The sequence below is a fragment of the Oncorhynchus tshawytscha genome, linkage group LG20 (genome assembly GCF_018296145.1).
Source record: "Oncorhynchus tshawytscha isolate Ot180627B linkage group LG20, Otsh_v2.0, whole genome shotgun sequence".
NCBI classification, from domain to species: Eukaryota; Metazoa; Chordata; class Actinopteri; order Salmoniformes; family Salmonidae; genus Oncorhynchus; species Oncorhynchus tshawytscha.
In genome coordinates this window covers 34,590,812-34,612,738 of record NC_056448.1, presented here as the reverse complement: position 1 = coordinate 34,612,738, position 21,927 = coordinate 34,590,812, and the positions used below count along the sequence as shown (strand labels likewise).

The following is a 21,927-nucleotide window of genomic DNA, read 5'->3' as shown; positions in this document are numbered from 1 at the left end:
GGATATCGCACTGACTCACTTTTTCCCAAGTTGGCCTACTCACTGAAAGGCCCTCAAAAGCATTATTTAAAAAAACAACCTTTGGCCAGAAAAAGCAAATGTTTGTTTCCCAGACATCAATGATGGATAGTCATATACTAGTGTTTTTAATAAGAATCTCTATCTAGGTTATGCTTCACAATCACAAAGCATTATCAACAATAACTTTGAAGTCTCATCTGAATTTGGAACTATGTCACCTATGGCATAATGTCAACCGCAGCGCCGATCGGAGCGTGCGTTCGTAAATTCACTCTGGCTATCTACTCCGATTTCAGAGCGCTCTCGTCTGTGTGCCAGAGCGCAGAATAACTGATGAATTTACGAACACACTTAGCGCTCGCTGGCTCTCCAGAGTGAATTTACGAACGCACCTAGAGTTAGCTGTTGGTGTTGCACTCACTGAAGAGAAACACACAAGAAATCAGGTTTTATTTGTTGGACATACCAAGCGGAGCACCATGGCTTCAGGAGGAGAGTAAGTTGGCGTTGCTAACTAATGTTGGTTTTAACTTTACCTCGATAGAATCCGGTAACCAGTAATGTTCGCTTTGTTAGCTAGCTCTCGGGTTCTAGTACAAATAACTGGCTAGCTAGCTACCTTTTAGCTAATATCGGTATGTGTTTTCTATGGATGTAGCTAGGCATATAACTAATAGAAGAGAACAGAGAATACATGCAAATAATATTTTTCCACAGAGTTATATGGCCGCAAGATTATACCAGGGCCGGTTAGCAAGCTAACCTTAGCTAGCCATGTCAAAGATAAAAGCCAGCCATCTACCAAACCGTTAGCTAGCAGCTTAGGTAGATAACGTTAGCTAGCTACGTAGCTAACTGACAGCGACATGAATTTGTGTTTGTCATGTTGTGCCAACATTTGCTAAGTGATGTGTATGTATCTAGCTACTTTGACAGTGAATTTGCTACAATTGGGTAGTCAACTAGCTACCTAAATGAGCAAACTCGTGCTAATGACTGTCCACTAGCTCTCGCAGTTTTTCTTGCTGTGTCATGTGGGGCCTACACAACACTGTTAGCTAGCTAGATGCACAGCTGAATGATGTAAACGTTTAGCAAAACATTAGCATTTTGTACAGTAAACATCAGTGATGCTCCCTTTTTTTTCTCCGTTCAAGAGTAAATATACATCTTATGTAGTTAGTTATATGGTACCTAATAGCTACTACTCCTCTCCTGTAGGATATTGCTGAATTTATATGGAATGTCTTTAAGGAGGCAATTGATTTAGGGGTCCTGCCCATTTCTATGACCAGGCCTAATTTCTGTAATCCACAAACCAAACAAAGATCCTATGATTATAGAAAATTGGAGACCAATCACATTAATGAACAATGATGGAAAACTACTTGCATCCATCTTTGCAGAAAGACTTAAAAATGGTATTGATCAAATCATTGATGATACTCAGTCTGGTTTTATGAAGGGCAGACATATGTAATAATATCTGACTAGTTTTGGACTTGATAGATTACAATGAGCACCTTATGGCTTTATTTTATTTGTAGAATTTACAAGGCTTTTGATACAGTTGAACACTTATTTTTGAGACTATTTTTGGGGGTTTTGGTCAATATTTTCAATGTGACACTTTATAGTAATAGTAACAGCTCTTAATTAAATTATCCCATGGAACCTCTGCGATTTGATATTAGAAGCAGAATTAAATAAGGATGCCCATTTTCTCCTGATTTGTATTGGTCACAAGTTATTGCACTTAATATCAATAAGGATAGTTTTAGGGGTATTCAGATACAAGATAAAGAGAAAATGTTAACAATTGTTTCAGGACACCACTTTTTATCTCAGATAAGATCATAATGAAGTCAGGACAGCGATTGAGTGTATTAATGCCTTCTCACACGTATCTGGTTTATCTCTGAATATTAGGAAATGTGAATTATTTGCGTTGAAAACATGTGACTTAAACTCTGTAATATCCATGTAAAAGATGTGATCACATATCTTGGTATTAAAGTTTGCAAAGATCAGAAATGGCCAATTTAAATGTCTCTCCTATTGTAGAGAAAATTGGAAAAATATTTAACTTCTGGTTAAGTGATCTTTATCTAGATGTTTACTTTCGTCAAAATCTGAAGGTCTGTCCAGATTAGTTTATACCTCCCTTGCCTTGGATGTTCATCTGTCAGTAACTAAAATGGTTGATCATAAATTCTTCAACTTCATATGGAGGAATTAACCTTATTAAGAAAAGCTGTAATATGTAGTACCCAAAGTGAGGGAGGGTTGACTGCTCAGGATTTTAAAACCTCAAATATAATCTTTAAGATCAAATGCATACAAAACAATTTAAGAAATAAGGATTGCATTTGGAATATAATCCCTAATTTAATATTCCAACAGATTGGTGGTCTAGAGTTCTTACTCAAATGCAGCTTTGATGTGGCTAAGATCCCTATTAAGCTTGCTAACTTTCATAAATAAGTACTTCTAACTTGAAACCTTATGTACAAACAACTTTTCCCCACATAGTAGATATACAAGCTGTGATAATAAAGACATACAAAAGCAAGTCTTTCTTTTTCCAGAACTAGTTTGACAACCGTATTATCCTGGGTTAAACAGTTATCAAATAATGATGGACAACCATATGATTATCCAGAATTCATAATTTAAAAATAAACTACTATTAATGTAAATTTGAAAGACTTTTATTTTGATCCAAATTATATGGACCCCGATTTGAACTTTCATTATTAATGTTTATTTTTCATGGAAGATTCTTTATCCATAAAATGAAGTGGGTGGACAATAAACCCATCTTCACATTGTTTAAGATAGAATTGAAACATTAGTTTGAAATGATCAGTAAGTTTAAAATCAAAAAAGCAATACCTACCATAATACTTTTTGACAAATTGAAAATGTATCTCGACATTTAATACCCCTGTCTGTTTGTTTACTGTTTGTATATTTATGTTTTTCTATTTGTTTTATTGTTCATAAAAATAATAATACTCTACTTTCCTGTTAATTCTGCTAACTATGATGTAAATATATCACTAGCCACTTTAAACAATGCTACCTTATATAATGTTACTTACCCTACATTGTTCATCTCATATGCATACGTTGATACTGTACTCTATATCATCGACTGCATCCTTATGTAATACATGTATCACTAGCCACTTTAACTATGCCACTTGGTTTACATACTTATCTCATATGTATATACTGTACTCGATATCATCTACTGTATCTTGCCTATGCTGCTCTGTACCATCACTCATTCATATATCCTTATGTACATATTCTTTATCCCCTTACACTGTGTATAAGACAGTCGTTTTTTTTTGGAATTGTTAGTTAGATTACTTGCTTTTTATTACTGCATTGTCGGAACTAGAAGCACAAGCATTTCGTTACACTCGCATTAACATCTGCTAACCATGTGTATGTGACAAATAAAATTTGATTTGATTTGATTTAGCTAACAGTGTGGCAGATTACATTTCAAAACCCATCAAAATAGAATGCCCATTCTAGTAGTTAGTTTCACTACTGTATAATTAGAAACTGAAAGCAACTGGCCAATAGTTATTCTAAGTTTCTATCTCTAGTCAGTAGGGACACTTTACTTTTCACCCAAAGAGACTACAGTTGATTTGATATAATAAGCTCATTACATCACACTAAGGGTTAAAGGAAACCCTTTTATCGCTTAGCAAAACTTTCCTACAGTCAACTAGCTTGTCAGTATGTACTCCCAGGTTTAATGTTCAAGTATGTTACATCTTGCCAGCTGATATATTTAGCATCTCTTTGATTTTCCCTCAGATCGAAAAATGATGATCTATCCACAGCGATTTTAAAGCAAAAGACCAGGCCTAACCGGTTGGTTGTGGATGAATCTCTCAATGAGGACAACAGTGTGGTCTCGCTGTCTCAGGTGAGGCATTGGTGGGGTGAATGAATGGGGCTGGGACATTTTAGTGAACCCCCAGTCTGCACTTGAGTGATACATATTTGTTTCACCAGTAACTCACTCATTCCAGTTTTGCGGGCTGTGTTAGACTGTTACATCTTCACTGTGGGAGGTTCTATGTTAAATCAATAGGATTTAGTGTCTGACTGATTCCTCCGTCCCGCCCTAGGCCAAGATGGACGAGTTACAGCTGTTCAGGGGAGACACAGTGCTGATGAAAGGAAAGAAGAGACGGGAGACGGTCTGCATCGTGCTCTCTGATGACACCTGCTCCGACGAGAAGGTCCGCATGAACAGAGTGGTCCGCAACAACCTAAGAGTCCGCCTGGGAGATGTTATCAGGTGAGATGGAACTGGATAACTTTGGCATCAATGCAGCATCATGTGTAAAACCAGACCTCTGCTCCTCCTTCAATGTACAGTAAAGCCCTGACATAATTCATTATTTTGGTGGTCCCACAGTATTCAGCCATGCCCAGACGTGAAGTACGGGAAGCGGATCCACGTTCTGCCCATTGATGACACTGTGGAGGGGATCACAGGGAACCTGTTTGAGGTCTACCTCAAGCCCTACTTCCTGGAGGCCTACAGGCCCATCAGGAAAGGTAACAGTGATCCAAACTCGGTCCTGTGGCCCCCCCCTGCATGTTTTGGTTTTTGTCCTAGCACCACACAGCTAATTGAAATAATCAAAGCTTGATGATCAGTTGGGTATTTTAATCAGCTATGTAGTGCTAGGGCAAAAACCAAAACATACAACCAGGATGGGCCCAGGACCGAGTTTGGGAAACTGTGATCCAAAGGACAACCTGGGGTATGTTAAGGCAGGCACCATATGGGATTAAACGTTTTGAAACTGAGGAGGTACTTCCTCCACTCGAACATGACCCTGTACTCCAGAATATGTTCAGGGTCATGTTCATTAAGGCATGATTTCTTAATGGAAAACAAGTATTTTTTTATTTGATAAGTACAGATGGTCCCTCCCTGTTTCACTTCGATTCAGAGTGTTCTTTCGATTTGTGTGTACAAACAACCCTTGTTTGCTGGCACAGCCAGTGTGTCTCACAATATGATTATGAAAAACGCCAAGGCCAGAGGATTAGGCATGTGGGTCAATGCTTAATCTCTGTTTGTAGGGGACATCTTCCTGGTGAGGGGAGGCATGCGAGCTGTGGAGTTCAAGGTAGTGGAGACGGACCCCAACCCCTACTGCATTGTGGCCCCAGACACAGTCATCCACTGTGAGGGGGAGCCCATCAAACGAGAGGTACGGCTATATTCAGTACCAGCACTGCTGCAGTTTTCTATAGAGCAGCAAGTCTCTATTACTACATCTTCAGTTGGATCTTGTGCATGAGAGCAAGTTAACATCAAAGCTGGAGTTTTCAGAGATGGCATTTTTCTTGATTTATTCAGGAATTCCTGATTTTTCTGATCGTAAAAAACAATTTCTTACATTTGTATGCTATCTGTAGCCTTTTGCCCTAGTTTCTTATGCTTTACTAACCACATCTATTTCTGTGTTCAGGATGAAGAGGAGTCTCTGAATGAGGTTGGCTATGATGACATTGGTGGTGTGAGGAAGCAGCTGGCCCAGATTAAGGAGATGGTGGAGCTGCCCCTGAGACACCCAGCACTGTTCAAGGCCATTGGCGTCAAGGTGAGCTAAATACACCTCTCACCTCTCATCCTTCACGTCAAACCTTGTGTACAATTATTAGATACATGCCTAAAACTGGTTTCTTGTTTTAACCATACATTTTGATTTGGTTTGTTTATGCAGGTGAATGAATTGCTGTTGAATTACATTTTCATGTAAAACATTTTTTATCACTTCTAATTTTCATTCAGCCTCCAAGGGGAATCCTGCTGTACGGACCCCCTGGAACAGGAAAGACTCTGATCGCCCGTGCTGTGGCGAATGAGACTGGAGCCTTCTTTTTCCTTATCAATGGTGAGAGACTGAAGGACAAAAGCTTTTGTTATTTTTCATCAGCATTTCGTTAAATTCCATTTCAATTCAGTCAATGCATGAAGTGGATTGAAATTCCATTAAAAATACTTAAATGTTTTTAGTTGGAATTTCAATGCAACTGACTGAATTTTTAATTGATTGACCCTAAATCTGTTGTTCATTGATGGTCAGAATTACACATTCAGTGTGTTTGTTGTCAGGACGTTTCCTAGTAGTTGAACTTGTGCCTGCTAAATGTTTCAGGGCCTGAGATCATGAGTAAACTGGCCGGAGAGTCTGAGAGTAACCTGAGGAAGGCCTTCGAGGAGGCTGAGAAGAATGCCCCTGCCATCATCTTCATTGATGAGCTGGATGCCATTGCACCAAAAAGAGAAAAGGTGGGTTCACATCTTCTGATACAGATTCCTTCTCATCCAATAGACCAATGTTCTTCAATCCTGTCCCAAGTCATGTTCGTTAGGGAGAAAGTTTTGAAACTGAGTGAAATGGGAAGGTACTACCTGAACTCAAGTTTTGCTACAATGTGTCCAACTGAACACAACCCTGGAGGCTCACAGGGTGTGCAGGCTTTTTTTCAAGCCCAGCTCAAACACTTTTTTTTTAGTTGAATCAGGTGTGGTAGCACAGGGCTAGAACAAAAGCCTGCACGCCCAGTTGAACGTTTGTGATAGTTATGCTAAAAATGTTTATTCTCCTGAGCTATTTACTGTATTCGTATCTTTTATTATTTCGTAATGTTGCATGTTGCAACCTGCAAGTAGTAGTGGAGAGTAGCATGTGCGTACCGATAGGATGCATGGGGTGTGAGTAGCTCCGTTTTGTACCGATAAAACTGGTTATATGTAGAAGCCAGACAACAAAGTTTTTAAATCAAGCCTCTAAAAATCGATAGATCAATATATCCCCAAGCAACTGGGAGAGAGTGAGAGGTCAGTTATGTACAACAGCGACCCAATCAGTTGGTTAAGCGAACGCGACGGCACTAATTAAACAAGCCATGGCTTCCCCCAGAGGAAAAGACAAGGAGCAACTTGGAGATGCAAACAATGGTAATAAAAAGCTAAAGGATATCCAGGAAAACATAGCTAAAATGCTCTCAATGCCCATCAAAATGCCCAAACAAACTGCTACAAGCTGTTGTTAAAAAAGTAGTGTATCGTGTCATACATGCACATACAAGGCGTGTGCATGAATGAACAAGACCACAAAATTAGCCTTCTGGTAACAAACTTTAGATTAATTGGATCAGCAAGAAATCAGAATGAGACCAAACAACAGGAGAATATTGTCCTGCCGGAAGACGAGGAAAAGGGAGACGTTTCCAGCTACCTGGTCAAATTGATAAAAGGAACTTGACGTGAATATATCACCAGAGGATCTGGAACGATAGCATAGGATGGCGTGAAACAGAAGAACGCTAAATACCCTCGCATGATAATCGTCAAGCTGTGGAACTATCAGACCAAAGTCAACATGCTGACTGCACAGGGGTGAAAGGAGATCAAAATCCATGGCCAGTCCATTCGATTCATCCAGGACCTGTCTGCTAGGCTGAGAAAAAACCCGCACGGATTACATTCCCATCAATCACTGGAAGAAATTGGAATCAAATCTCAATTTAGCTTCCCGGCAGTGCTATGGGTATGGAAGAGAACGCAAAGGATGGAATTCGCAAGCACTGATTAAGTCCTAAACAAGCTACAAGAAACCTTTCCCGTTGAAGGAGAGCCACCTGCCCTGAGGAGAAGAAGGATCGGGAGAAAGTGATAAGCACACTAGGCTACATACAATAACCTGGTCTTGGGCGTCACATACAATATTCTTTCCCCCTCCCCCAATACCATATTATACTTTGCTCAAGTAACTGCTGTTCTCTAGGAAGTAACGATAGCTGATGCCAATGGGTTACATGGACACTGAAAAGAAAATACAAAAAAAGAAATATAGCATGTATGTCAATAACTATTCTGTAGGTGGGTGGATGTTTGCCTGTGCATATAAACTAAAACATCAACGCAACATGTAAAGTGTTGGTCTCATGTTCCATACGCACAAAAAGCTTCTCAAATTTGGTCCACAAATTTGTTTTACATCCATGTTAGTGAGCATTTCTTCTTTGCCAAGTTAAACCATGATTTTTACACAGGTGCACCTTGTAATGGGGACAATAAAATCCCACTAAAATGTGAAGTTTTCACACAACACAATGCCACAGATACCTCAAGTTTTGAGGGAGCGTGCAATTGGCATGCTGACTGCAGGTATGACCTCCAGAGCGGTTGCCAGAGAATTTAATGTTCATTTCTTTACCATAAGCCGTCTCCAAACATTAATTTAGAGAATTTGGCAGTATGTCCAACCGGCTTCACAACCGCAGTATGGTGTCGTGTGGGGAAGCGGTTTGCTGATGTCAATGTTGTGAAGAGTGCACTGCGTGGTGTTATGGTATGGGCAGGCATAAGCTACAAGCAACGAACAGAATTGTCTTTTATCGATGGTAATTTGAATGCCCAGAGATACAAGGATGAGATTCTGAGGCCCACTGTTGTGCCATTCACCCGCTTCAGCATGATAATACACACCCATGTCACAAGGATCTGTACACAATTCCTGGAAGCTGAAATTGTCCCAGTTCTCCCATGGCCTGCATACTCACCAGACATGTCACCCATTAAGCACGCGTGGGATGCTCTGGATCGATGTGCACGACAGCGTGTTCCAGAACCCGCCAATATCCAGCAACTTTGCACAGCCATTGAAGAGGAGTGGGACAACATTCCACAGGTCACAATCAAAAGCCTGATCAACTCTATGCGAAGGAGATGCGTCACGCTGCATGAAGCAAATGGTGCTCACACCAGATACGGACTGGTTTTCTGGTCCACGCCCCTACCTGTTTTTTGAGGTATCTGTGACCAACAGATGCATGTCTATATTACCAGTCATGTGAAATCCATAGATTGGGGCCCAATGAATTTCAGTTGACTGATTTCCTTAACATGAACTGTAACTCAGTAAAATCTTTGAAATTATTGCATGTTGCATTTATTTTTTGTTCAGTAATAATCAAACTCACAGGAACTATTTTAGCAGGTAACCTAAATCATGCATTCAGCAAGTGAGACAGACATGTAAATAAAATAAATAAAAAGGGATTCAAGGAACCTCCAAAGAGGCTGAAAAACAATCTCTACAGGACACCTGGAGGTTATTATTCCCAACTACGAAAGACTAAAAAAATAACAAAAGCTCGAATAGCTTTTTCTAGAAATGCACTCAACATTATACTGGGAGCTAAAATCGATAATATAGCGATATCGGATCATTCTCCTGTATCATGCTTTTACACCAACAGAAAATACACTTAGTGACAGAATATGGAGAATGAACAGCGCATCTTCAAGACCCTACATTTTATTATATATGTGAACAAAAAATAAAGACCTTTACAAATGTGGACAAAGAAAAGCAGACCCCTGTTAAAGGAATTAAATTGCTCTATGTTTTAATACCCAATTAAAATTAAACTCTGTCAATTCATAAGGATTTGTAAGATCCTTATTCTATAATAATGGACAGAGCCCAGTCTTAAAGTCAAACAGCAGAGTTTATTCACGAGAGTACTGAATACGATACAGTTTACCACAGGTTATAAACTGAAAATGACGTCATTAGTTTCAACACCAACCCGTGCCATCTCCGGCCCAGTACAAAGGCTGTATCTCAAGCCTTCCCACATCCGTCTCCCTACCAATTTAATATAATTTACGAGCCAAGGTTTTCTCGTGTAGATAAGCATTCTAGCCAGTCTGAAGATATCGTTCATTCATTTGTACCAAGGTTCCAACAGTCATTGTTCTAATCCTTGATTCATTCACACACATTATATTCAGTACTGAGATCAAGAAAGAAAAGTCATACATATACAGTAACATAATAGTATTCTGATTAGTCAGTCCTGATTGTAATGTATACATAATTAGTCATCATTGATAAAAATTCCCTTAACCACCCCCAACATCATTTGGGATGTTTTTAAGGCGTACATTATCAATCTCCTAATCTCATACTCTGCAAAAGTAAAATCTTGAGTTAGAAATGTAAATGAAAGAAATAAATCTTTGAAAAAGCCCTTTTTTTTTTTTTTACAAGGTAAAGAAGGAAATACAATTTCAGAATTTTAAGCAGGAATTTACTCCTTGAAGAGAGCCAAAAACTACAGGTTAAACTCAAAGCATACTATTTAATGGGAAACAAACCTGGTAAACACCTCGCAGCCCTCACAAAATGAATACGCAAAACCAGTTAGTTTAAAAAAGGATAAGGATACAAACGTTTTAAAATCAGAAACAATGCTATTAATAATTTTAAAAGCTTTATTAAAATAACCTTTGGACTGATCCTATAGCCGCCTTAGACTCAACAACCTTCACACAACTATCAGCAGAAAAAATGACTAAAAAAATCACCCAGCAATAAATATATTAGACAATTAAAACATTCACGGAGAAAAGCACCAGGGATGGATGGCTTTCCTATAACATTTTATTTGATATTCTGGGACAAAGTAGCACACCTGTTTATTCAAATGACAACATTCATCACTAAATTCAGTGCTTCTGAGTTCCATGTATCAAACTGTTATTTCAGTTATATTAAAACCAGGAAAATATTGAGTCTGTAAAATAACAAAATTCTTAAACAACGGTATGGCAGAAGTATTAGCAGACTTGACACACAAACAGGGTTTGTTAAAAATAGACACTTACAAACAAATACAAAAACATGTTTTAGTATAATACAATGTGCTAAGAAACAAGATGTCGATTCATCAATAATGACTATTGATGCCGAAAAGGCTTTCGACTGTCTCGAATGGCCTTTTCTATTAACTTTTTGAAGCATTCAACTTTCCAGCTGATAGTACATTTCGCAAAAATATATACAAATGATACATTATCTGATGAAATTGCTTTAGAAAGGGGTACGAGACAGTACTGTCTCCACCCTCCTGTTTTGGACTGGCAATGGAACCGCTTGCAAAAATAAACAGGACCTAAACATAACAGGTATTAGTAAACATGAGCATAAACTAAACTTATTTGATGACAATCTCCTGTTAGACCTGAATAATATTAAACTCAATGCCTCCTTGTTAAAAATATTCCATGAATATTCTAAGATCTCAGGATATAAAATTTACGTGGGAAAAAAATGGAAAAGGCAATAGGAAAAATAACTGGTGGACCACAAAAAAATATTAAACGTAGGATGCTTAAGTTTCAACACATTCTAATATTGAGACTCTTTGCTATGAGACTCGAAATTGAACTCCGGTGCATCCTGTTTCCATTGGTCATCCTTGATGTTTCTACAACTGGATTGGAATCCACCTGTGGTAAATTCAATTGATTGGACATGATTTGGAACGGCGCACACCTGTCTAAATAAGGTCCCACAGTTGACAGTGTATGTCAGAGCAAAAACCAAGCCATGAGATCGAAAGAGTTGTCCGTATCGCTCCGAGACAGGATTGTGTCGAGGTACAGATCTGGGGAAGGGTAGCAAAAAAATGTCTACAGCAGCAAGGTCCCCAAGAACACAGTGGCCTCCATAATTCTTACATGGAAGAAGTTAGGAACCACCAAGACTTCCAAGAGCTGGCCACCTGGCAAAACTTAGCAATTGGGGGAGAAGGCCCTTGGTCAGGAACACGATGGGCACTCTGACAGAGCGCCAGAGTTCCTCTATGGGGATGGGAGAACCTTCCAGAAAGACAACCATCAGGCCTTTATGGTAGAGTGGCCAGACGGGAAGACACTCCTCAGCAAAAGGCACATGAGAGCCCGCTTGGAGTTTTCCAAAAAGCACCTAAAGGACTCTGACCATGAGAAACAAGATTCTCTCATCTGATGAAACCAAGATTGAACTATTTGGCCTGAATGCCAAACGTCACGTCTAGAGGAAACCTGACACCATCCCTACGGTTGAAGCATGGTGGTGGCAGCATCATGTTGTGAGGATGTTTTTCAGCGACAGGGATTGGGAGACTAGTCAGGATCGAGGCAAAGATGAACGGAGTAAAGTACAGAGATCCTTGATGAAAACCTGCTCCAGGGTGCTCAAGTCCTCAGACTGGGATGAAGGTTCACCTTCCAACAGGATAACGACCCTAAGCACACAGCCAAGACAACGCAGGAGTCTGAATGTCCTTGAGTGGCCCAGCCAAAGCCCGGACTTGAACATCTCTGAGGAGACCTGAAAATAGCTGTGCAGCGACACTCCCCAGCCAGTCTGACAGAGCTTGAGAGGATCTGCAGAGAAGAATGGGAGGAAATCCCCCAAATACAGGTGTGCCAAGCTGGTAGCATCATACCCAAGAAGACTTTAGGTTGTAATACTTAGGTAAATGTGATCAGTTTACTTCATTTTTTAGTAAAACATTTAAATGAACCTGTTTTTGCTTTGTCATTATGGGGTATTGTGTGTCGATTGAAGGGAAAACTGTTTAATCTATTTTGGAATATGGCTGTAACGTAACGAAGGGGTCTGAATACTTTCTGAATGCATTGGTTGTTTTTTAACATCGAATTGTACTACATATAGAATCATGGGAATCGCAGTACATATTGTATCGGCACCTAAGTATCGTGATATTGTATCATAAGGTCCCTATCAATTCCCAGCCCTACCTGCAAGTAAGTATTTTGTTGGACGGTGTACATCATGTGTGTCCTGTACATGCAACTAATACAACTTAAAACGTGGGTCTCTACGACCAGGGTTGAATGACACTACAGTAAATTATCTATAAGATGAAACTCTTATACCCTCTACCATAAACTTGACCTCCTTGGGGTCAACAGAAAAAGTAATTAACCCTCTATATTGTCCTGTGTAGACACACGGTGAGGTGGAGAGGCGTATCGTGTCCCAGCTCCTCACACTCATGGACGGCCTTAAGCAGCGTGCTCACGTCATCGTCATGGCAGCCACCAACAGACCCAACAGCATTGACGCCGCCCTCAGGCGATTTGGTAAGATCCCTCAGTGCACTTGTAGACCTAGAATGTAACAGGTTCACTTCTTAAATCAAGTTCTTAGTTTTGCCAGAGGTCTCTTGTATTTGACTAATATCTTCATCCTTTAAAAAAATTATTTGTCATTACTGCTTGTGAATCAGCAGGGTTGGTGGTAACATAGAAATAAATTGGAATTGAATCTATTTATATGCTGGTTAGTGAGGCTGACCTTAACTGTGTGATGTTTCTCCTCAGGGCGTTTTGACAGGGAGGTGGACATTGGCATTCCTGACGCAACAGGCAGACTGGAGATCCTCCAGATCCATACCAAGAACATGAAACTGTCCGACGATGTCGACCTCGAGCAGGTGTGTGTGTGTATATAACACTACTGTAATTTACAGAGTGAGGTTGTTGTTATGAGAATTTTGTTCTCAATGTTCTTCAACTGAACTTCAATTAAACTACTCAGTCTGCAACCCAGAGTTTGTAAGATTCTGGTTGAATGAAATAGACAGTCCCAGCTTGCAATAGTCAGAATGTTTACTCACGAGAGCGCTCTGAAGTCCATTATACACAAAGACATCCATTTTATAACTTACGCACATACTTCCACACAAACAGTAGATATCCTACGCACATACATACACACGAACAGTAGGTGAGTTGTATCCTTCTCTCACCACTGTTTATCACTACCCAGCCGACAGTTCCATTCCCCCGAGATTCGAGGAACCTTGAGAAGGACTCCCTGTCCTATCATAAGTTTCTCAGAGTTCTAGCCAGGTCGGGTCAAACACAGCTGAATTGTTCTCGGTAATTTCTTAGGCACACACTGTCTCGCCTATACTTCTAAATGGTAATGTCTTAACTTGTCCTATACACACACATTAAATAATTATAGTCTTATGATTCAAATACATTTCACTCCATTATACAGTGACAGGGTAGAATACTTTTAGTCATTATCTTAACATTACCTTAAACATATACATCATTTAGTTATTATCTTACCATTACCTTAAACATATAAATCACATGAATTTCTATTATATCAGTTGTCAATTAAACATTTTGTGTATGTAAGGTAGAATGAAAAGTTGAGAGTGGGTTTAAGTGAAGTCCCCGCCGTGTTGATACTGTATGTGTGACCATGTCTGTCTGTGTCCTCCAGGTTGCCAATCAGACTCACGGCCACGTGGGTGCTGACCTGGCTGCTCTGTGCTCTGAAGCCGCTCTGCAGGCCATCAGGAAGAAGATGGATCTCATCGACCTTGAGGACGAGACCATCGACGCAGAGGTCATGAACTCCCTTGCCGTCACCATGGACGACTTCAGAGTAATGAACTGGATTATTTTCTCCAACACACACAGCACTCAAAGTAGCTTCTACTGCACTGAGAACTTTATTCACCCTTCGGTTTTTCATCACTATGCAAATCTGCAGCATCCAGTATTTGTCTTTTTGCTAATGATCTGAGGACAGCCGTAACTATTGAGCATTAGAACCAGTCGTAGCACAGAATCGTTAAGCCAGCTGCACTAACCAGTTGTATGTGGGTTGTGTTTCAGTGGGCTCTGAGCCAGAGCAACCCATCTGCTCTGAGAGAGACTGTGGTGGAGGTGCCCAACATCAGCTGGGAGGACATCGGTGGTCTGGAGGATGTCAAGAGGGAACTCCAGGAGCTTGTACAGGTAGGCCATGTTCTAGTCGTGGGGTATGTTACTGATGAGATGCAGATTTATATACCACAAAATCTAATGTAATTTGTTGATTTTGTATCATTCATTGAAAGAGTGAGGAGTCTGAATGATGAATCCCTTTACAGGTGTATTCATTCTACAGTGGTCCCCTGCAGCGTACGTTCAAACCTGTGATTAGAACGCTTATTTAGAACGTCCAGTTTTGATGACGCAACAGTCAGCATTTGAGCTAGCCACACTTTTTTTCCCTCACAGAAACATTTCTCACAAAGAGTCCTTAAAAAGTTATGTCCTGAACGTGACCAGTTTATTGTAATTTTCAGACATTCACAGAAGTAGCGATAGCATACACAATAATCCAAACTGGAAAATGTAGCCTACATTAGTCCTAGTGTTAACTGAGGAAAGACTGAGGAAACCACAATATGAATTAGCTAATAGCAATTACTATTCATAATTCATCACATCATGGGTGAGCTCACGATTGATCTAAATAATTGAGTAAATCACTTTCTAGAAATCGTAAGTAATCAGACCATGGGTAGTTTGTGTGCGCTGCCATGTTTTGTTTTTTCTCGTCAACCAAAGATACGAGGAGTTTGGTCTGTTTGCAAGTATGCATCATGAAGAGGGTGTGTCGTCTACGATAATTCACTTCCCTTCATTCACTTCTGGAAGTTTACCCTTCACTTCATAACATCTTTTGTCTGACAAACATTTACTTGACACCCAGAATGCATTGTATGATGTTAACAAACATGGCTCCACACATAGCTGGCAAATAGCTTAGCATTAGCTCATTATAATCAGTAGAACATTCAAAAAGTATTTTACACACATCATAGGTATCCATTGCAATCTATGCAATAATCAGAATGCATTATTTATCACCAGTACTTGAAAACGTGAATAAAACTGAAAATACATTATGCTCCATACATACCTACTGTATGCTACAGTAGAAACGACAACACGATATACAGGATATAAGGCACTAACTTTGATAGGAACGCACACATGTCTAAAGTTATTATTTGTAAGGAAAACAACAAGCAAGGCATTGCAAGCACCAAACAGAATTTCCCAATTTGTGCAAGTCTGCACAAATGTCTGCATACTTGATCTGCAGAAACATTGGTGAAGTGCTTGGGCTCTCCTCGAAGAGAGAAGTTTGTCTTGGTCAGTAAAGCCTCAGACATAAATTGTCCTCAACACTGAAATGTGTTACTTCTATGTGAATTAATGAGGAGGTGGAACAGACCTCAATTCAAACTGTTATTAAAAAAATATTACTTGTTAGAAATAATTTTAAATTGTCAAGTGGAAAAATAGCCTACAGATAATTAGCAGGCAGCGCGTGTTAACTGTCCTGTTACCAAACAATCCCATTTTGGAACAGTGAGTGCATTCTGACATCACGTGCATAAAACAACTGCTGCCGAGGAGACTGTTAGAGATATTTGGAACTCACGTGAAAAGTTTAATTAATGGTTTGTCTAACCTTCACGATCTTCTTCTCTTCAGTACCCAGTGGAGCACCCAGACAAGTTCTTGAAGTTCGGCATGACCCCATCCAAGGGCGTGCTGTTCTACGGACCCCCAGGTTGCGGTAAGACCCTGCTGGCCAAGGCCATCGCCAACGAGTGCCAGGCCAACTTCATCTCCATCAAAGGGCCCGAGTTGCTCACCATGTGGTTCGGCGAGTCTGAGGCCAATGTCCGAGAGATCTTCGACAAGGTAAGGCTAAACCGATTTATCGAGATCCCTCTAACTTCATATTTACCTGTATTTTATGTTGTAGTTGTATTTTTTTTTTAAATCAATTGTATGACATCTAATTTGTGTGTTACACATGCACAAAAGATGGTTAATAAATGTGAGACACTTATTCTCCTTTTCCATTGCAAAACATTTTCTGTTGTGTGCCCAATGAACCTATATCGTACCCTCCTAAACCCTCGATCTTCCAGGCTCGCCAGGCCGCCCCCTGCGTGCTCTTCTTTGACGAGCTGGACTCTATCGCCAAGGCGCGTGGCGGCAACGCGGGTGATGGTGGCGGAGCAGCCGACCGTGTCATCAACCAGATCCTGACGGAGATGGACGGCATGTCCAGCAAGAAGAACGTCTTCATCATCGGCGCCACCAACAGGTTGGCCATCATCACCCCAAAGAAGAGCACTCTGCTTCACTGTTAATTTGAGTTTAACATTTCTAGCACTAGGCTTGCTGCTCTACGCAGTATTTTATGGTTTTACTTGCAATGATGATATGTGGTAGTCTTCCCGACCTCAGTTGATTGCACTTTGTTCTTAGGTGGACAATAAGGTACTGTACAATGAGATAGAAATGTAGGTTAAGCTAAATGACTAAACTGTGTGCCGTACTAGGCCTGATATCATCGACCCGGCCATCCTGAGGCCCGGCAGACTGGACCAGCTCATCTACATCCCCCTGCCAGATGAGAAGTCCCGCATCAACATCCTCGGAGCCAACCTCAGGAAGTCACCCATCGCCAAGGCAAGCCTCTATCTATTTATATGTGTATCTGACCATGCGCTGACATTGTGCTGACTGAACTGTTTTTCCCACCTCGGTCAGCATGTTCTGATTTGAGGGGTTGGGGCTCATTAAATGTCTTCATTCCTGCTGGGCTACATGTAATGGGTAGAAAATGGATTTGTGGGAAAAGTTGTTCATATGGAAATTGCTGTGTTTGTGAAACAAATGTATTTTATAATCCCATTTACTGTTTGATCTTTGTCTGGAAGTACTCCCTCTACCCCTGTATGATTAAAGGATGTGGACCTGGATTTCTTGGCCAAGATGACCAATGGTTTCTCTGGAGCTGACCTGACAGAGATCTGCCAGAGGGCCTGTAAGATGGCCATCAGGGAGTCCATCGAGAACGAGATCAGGAGGGAAAGGGAGAGGCAGACCAACCCCTCAGCCATGGTGAGTTTAGTCACTAATGAATCTGTATTTGTTCAATGACACAGTCTAGACTATAGCTAACTTTGTGCATGTGAAGCCTGGATAATGTAGGATCTGGGCAAATCACCAGCAGATTTAATTTCAGGAAGACACAAAACATTTCTGTATTCAATATTAAATGACTGAGTAAATCAACTGGCACATTTCTTTGATTTCTATTCATTATGTATACACAGAAAGTATTTATTTTACAAGGGAGAAAGGATGATGCATTTAACCTTAAACTGATTTACACACATACCGGAGGAAGAGAAGGCGTGATTGTATTTTATAGATATGTTCTTTAACCCCCCCCCTTCACCTCTTTCTATCCCTCTTGCCCCCCCCCCCACAGGAGGTGGAGGAGGACGACCCTGTCCCAGAGATCCGTAAGGACCACTTTGAGGAGGCCATGCGTTTCGCCCGCCGCTCCGTCAGCGACAACGACATCCGCAAATACGAGATGTTCGCCCAGACGTTACAGCAGAGCAGAGGCTTCGGAAGTTTCCGGTAAGCAAAACGCACATAATACATAGCGGATGGTGGTGTTGAATAATACTGTTACCTATCTCCGCTCCCATATATCCTAGATAATTTATAGCCTATATACACCACCACTGGTGATTTTCATTAAACTTTTCTTACAAAATACATCTATTCCATGTACAGCTAACAAGCCATGTGTTTTACATAAGGAATGTACTGACAATGGCAAGCTGGCTCCCCCTGATATTTACTGTAATGAGCAAAACAATTCCTGTCCTCGTCTCAGGTTCCCCACTAACTCTGCGCCAGGGGCCGGGCCCAGCCAGGGCTCTGCTGGTGGCAGCGGTGGCACAGTCTTCAACGAGGACAATGACGACGACCTCTATGGTTAAACCACACCATGACCCACAGTGGACCAAAACACAACCACTCTGTGGACCAAAGTTTCCTCATATACATTCTGGCAAATCTGTACAATGCCGCACAATATACACAAAAAAAATCCCATTATTTACAAACCTTTCATCCCTCTTTAATAGTTAGACAGCATGTTGCAGCTTGTCTGTGTTCTGGCACTGCAGGACTTTTTCAAACCTTGTATGGATTTAAGGAGGGGGGGGGCAGAAGCCTGTGTGAGTACTTCTGACTTCATATGTGCAACTAATGAAGGATATAAAACTAGCCTGTTATAGAGGAAAGGGAGGATAATTGCTTATGACTTGTAATGTATGAATATATAGGGTTTAAAACATTTAAATTGAATTGTACGAAATTAAAACAATAAATTAACTGGTGAATAGTAGGTGTCAGTTTGCAATTTGTAAAGATCTTTGAAAAGGGAATAAACTTCAACCATGAAACCAAGCAATTATTTTTGGGAAATGTGTATTGCTTGCAATACAATCTTTATTGACAACTTTAGTAGTGGATGAAATCAAATGTTCAAGCAATTTTAGTGCATATAATAAATGTGCAACAATCAATGTGAATAGTAGAAGTGTCTTGGACAATGAATATACATAGTTTAATGAGAATAAATGTGTGATTTACAAAAGTGAGTGCAGTTCTTTACAAAACTGGTGTGTGGGGGGGGGGGGCAGTTACTTTTGGCTAAATGGAAAAAGTGATAATCTGTGTGAGTGCGCTTTTTAGAATTAAATATTTGGAGAAAAATGTAGCCTAATAATGAATAAATATTAAAATAGTTCATGTTCTCTGGCATCATACCCAATAATGCTTGGTATGCAATGCAGGCATGTGATGTTTCTGTTTGGGTATGTTTTTCTCCCTCACATAGCACGGGTCGTAATAGTCCCATTCCATTCCGGAGTCCCACACACCGTTGTTGAGACCGTCGCTGTCCGCGGATAAAATCCGGAGCGAGACACCTGGAGAAGCGTTTGCGTAATTAGCTTGGCAGTGATGGAAAAAGTATCCAATTGTCATACATGAGTAAAAGTAATGATACCTTAATAGAAAATGACTAGTAAAAGACACCAAGTAAAATACTTTAGTAAAAGTATTTGGTTTTAAATATACTTAAGCGTTAAAAGTAAAAGTATAAATAATTTAAAATGCTTTAAAATTATGCAAACCGGAAAATGTATGGAGTAAAAAGTACACTTATTTAGAAATGTAGTGAAGTAAAAGTCAAATAGCCCAAAAAACGACTTAAGTAGCACTTTAAAGTATTTGTACACCACTGTAGGTAGGCTGTGATAGGCCATCGCTTTCTAATGGAGAACATTTGATATTCATACTTCATATAAATGTAAAATGCTATGTTCTAGTAGGCCTAATGATAGCTCACCGGCGCTTGCTCCAAAGTCGCTGTCCAATCCAGGGCCCATGGTGGAATAGTTGTCAGATACAACAAAGCATGACATCTCTGGAGGTATGTTACTGGTATATTCACATTCGAAGTCAACCATATCAAACTGGTGTTCTATGTTGTTCAATAGCTCCATGGTGCTGCACCGACGCATGGGCCTCTGGGCAGATGTTACCTGCGTGCGTAAAAACAGTCATTCATCACATGTATCCAAGACAGACTTCAAGGGTTACAAACTCATTTTAGGCTAGAAACCACGAACTAACCGTTGAGTGTGGATTATTTAGCGCAGGCGAGTTGGGTGGTACAAGGTTAGGCCGTTCTACCTCTGAATCACTTGACTGCGGTAGGACAGGGGCGCTTCTGCGCCAGTTCATTTTGTTCCTGCTGTACATTCGTGACCTACGCGTCTGGTCGACCCTGGAGGTGGCCAATATGGTGCTCTGCGTCCTCAGAGACTCCAAGCCACCGCCTGTGGCCCCGTCCGGCCGGATGAATCGGATTCTCTGGTCCACTGCTGCCCTCTCCTTTGACGAAGTTCTTGAAGCGTTCGAGGGCTGTGCCCGAATTGTCTCTGCAACCGAGATGTAAGCCCCTTTCCCATCTTGATTTGGCAACAATGGCGTCTCGGATATTCTGGTCATTCTCTGGCGCATCGACAGAGTAGACTGTAACATACTCTCGTAGTCCTCTCGTTGTCTTTTTCTGTTCTTCTTTGAACAAATGTGTAACTTGTAACCCAGAAACAAACAGTTCAACAACAACAGAAGAACCACACACGGTAAGAGTAGAATAATAAGTAGCGTTAAACTGGTAATTGGCAAACCATCACTCCGATTTGAGGGTGGTGTTGATGGGCCTATTTGCGACATTTCATAACAAATAGTTTATAGGATCCAATTCCAGAACACAAGATTTGTGAGTTTGTTCAAAATTACTTATCCTAATTGGTTATTTTCTGTGAGCACGCAGGTGTTTTGTGGCACCAATCAATTTCACTATCCTGCGTTTGAACGCTGCACAATGAGTGCTTGGATTTTGTGCTTGGCGAACCCTGTGTCCATGGTCTCTTAGATTTTCTGCTTCAAGATCTATCCAATTTGTTTGTGTCACCACAATACATCTCTGCATTTAAATGAGCATATTTTACTCCCAAAATTAACCATTTGCCCACAGTCGAATATATAGACATATAGACAATATATAGACAACCAAACGGGGGGCCTACTCGAAAATGTTTGAGACAATCAGTTGTGTAGTGACAAGGTGTTATACAGAAGATAGCCCATTTGGCAAAAGACCAAGTTCATATTATGGAAAGAACAGCTCAAATAAGCAAAGAGAAACAACAGTCCATCATTACTTTAAGACATGAAGGTCAGTCTTTTGAAAATTGAAAGAACTTTTAAAGTTTCTTCAAGTGCAGTTTCAGAAACCAAGCACTATGATGAAACTGGCTCTCATGAGGACCGCCACAGGAAAAGAAGACCCAGAGTTAACTCTGCTGCAGAGGATAAATTCATTAGTTACCAGCCTGAGAAATTACAGCCCAAATAAATGCTTCAGAGTTCAAGTAACAGACACATCTCACCATCAACTGTTCAGAGGAGACTGTGCAAATCAGTCCTTCATGGTTGAATTGCTGCAAAGAAACCACTACTTAAGGACACCAATAAGAAGGGACTTGCTTGGGCCAAGAAATATGAACAATGGACATTAGACCAGTGGAAATCTGTCCTTTGGCCTGATGAGTCCAAATTTGAGATTTTTGGTTCCAACCGACGTGTCTTTCTGAGATGTAGAGTGATATTCACGTGTGGTTTGCACTGTGAAGCATGGGGGAGGAGGTGTGGTAACACTGTCAGTGATTTATTTAAAATTCAAGGCATACTTAACCAGCATGACTGCCACAGCATTCTGCAGCAAT

General features: G+C 40.5%; 2 protein-coding genes across 2 annotated transcripts; one reads left to right on the top strand and one right to left on the bottom strand.

Moving 5' to 3' along the window:
• The first annotated feature begins 353 nt into the window (after window positions 1–353).
• On the top strand, window positions 354–18,968 carry LOC112220152 (transitional endoplasmic reticulum ATPase). The gene is made up of 18 exons (XM_024381823.2): window positions 354–517; window positions 3,862–3,973; window positions 4,179–4,351; window positions 4,472–4,614; window positions 5,149–5,279; window positions 5,541–5,672; window positions 5,864–5,966; window positions 6,231–6,364; window positions 12,889–13,024; window positions 13,265–13,377; window positions 14,184–14,348; window positions 14,582–14,704; window positions 16,238–16,450; window positions 16,684–16,862; window positions 17,101–17,230; window positions 17,510–17,665; window positions 18,039–18,193; window positions 18,456–18,968. Exons 1-18 carry the CDS (start codon window positions 501–503, stop codon window positions 18,559–18,561), a joined length of 2,421 nt encoding a protein of 806 aa, XP_024237591.2. The 5' UTR covers window positions 354–500; the 3' UTR covers window positions 18,562–18,968.
• On the bottom strand, window positions 18,733–21,168 carry hwa (huluwa). Its single transcript, XM_024381830.2, has 3 exons — window positions 20,267–21,168; window positions 19,980–20,175; window positions 18,733–19,557 (listed from the first exon to the last, which is right to left on the bottom strand). The coding sequence occupies exons 1-3, from the start codon at window positions 20,870–20,872 to the stop codon at window positions 19,391–19,393; spliced, it is 969 nt and encodes a 322-aa protein (XP_024237598.1). The 5' UTR covers window positions 20,873–21,168; the 3' UTR covers window positions 18,733–19,390.
• Window positions 21,169–21,927: the final 759 nt, after the last annotated feature.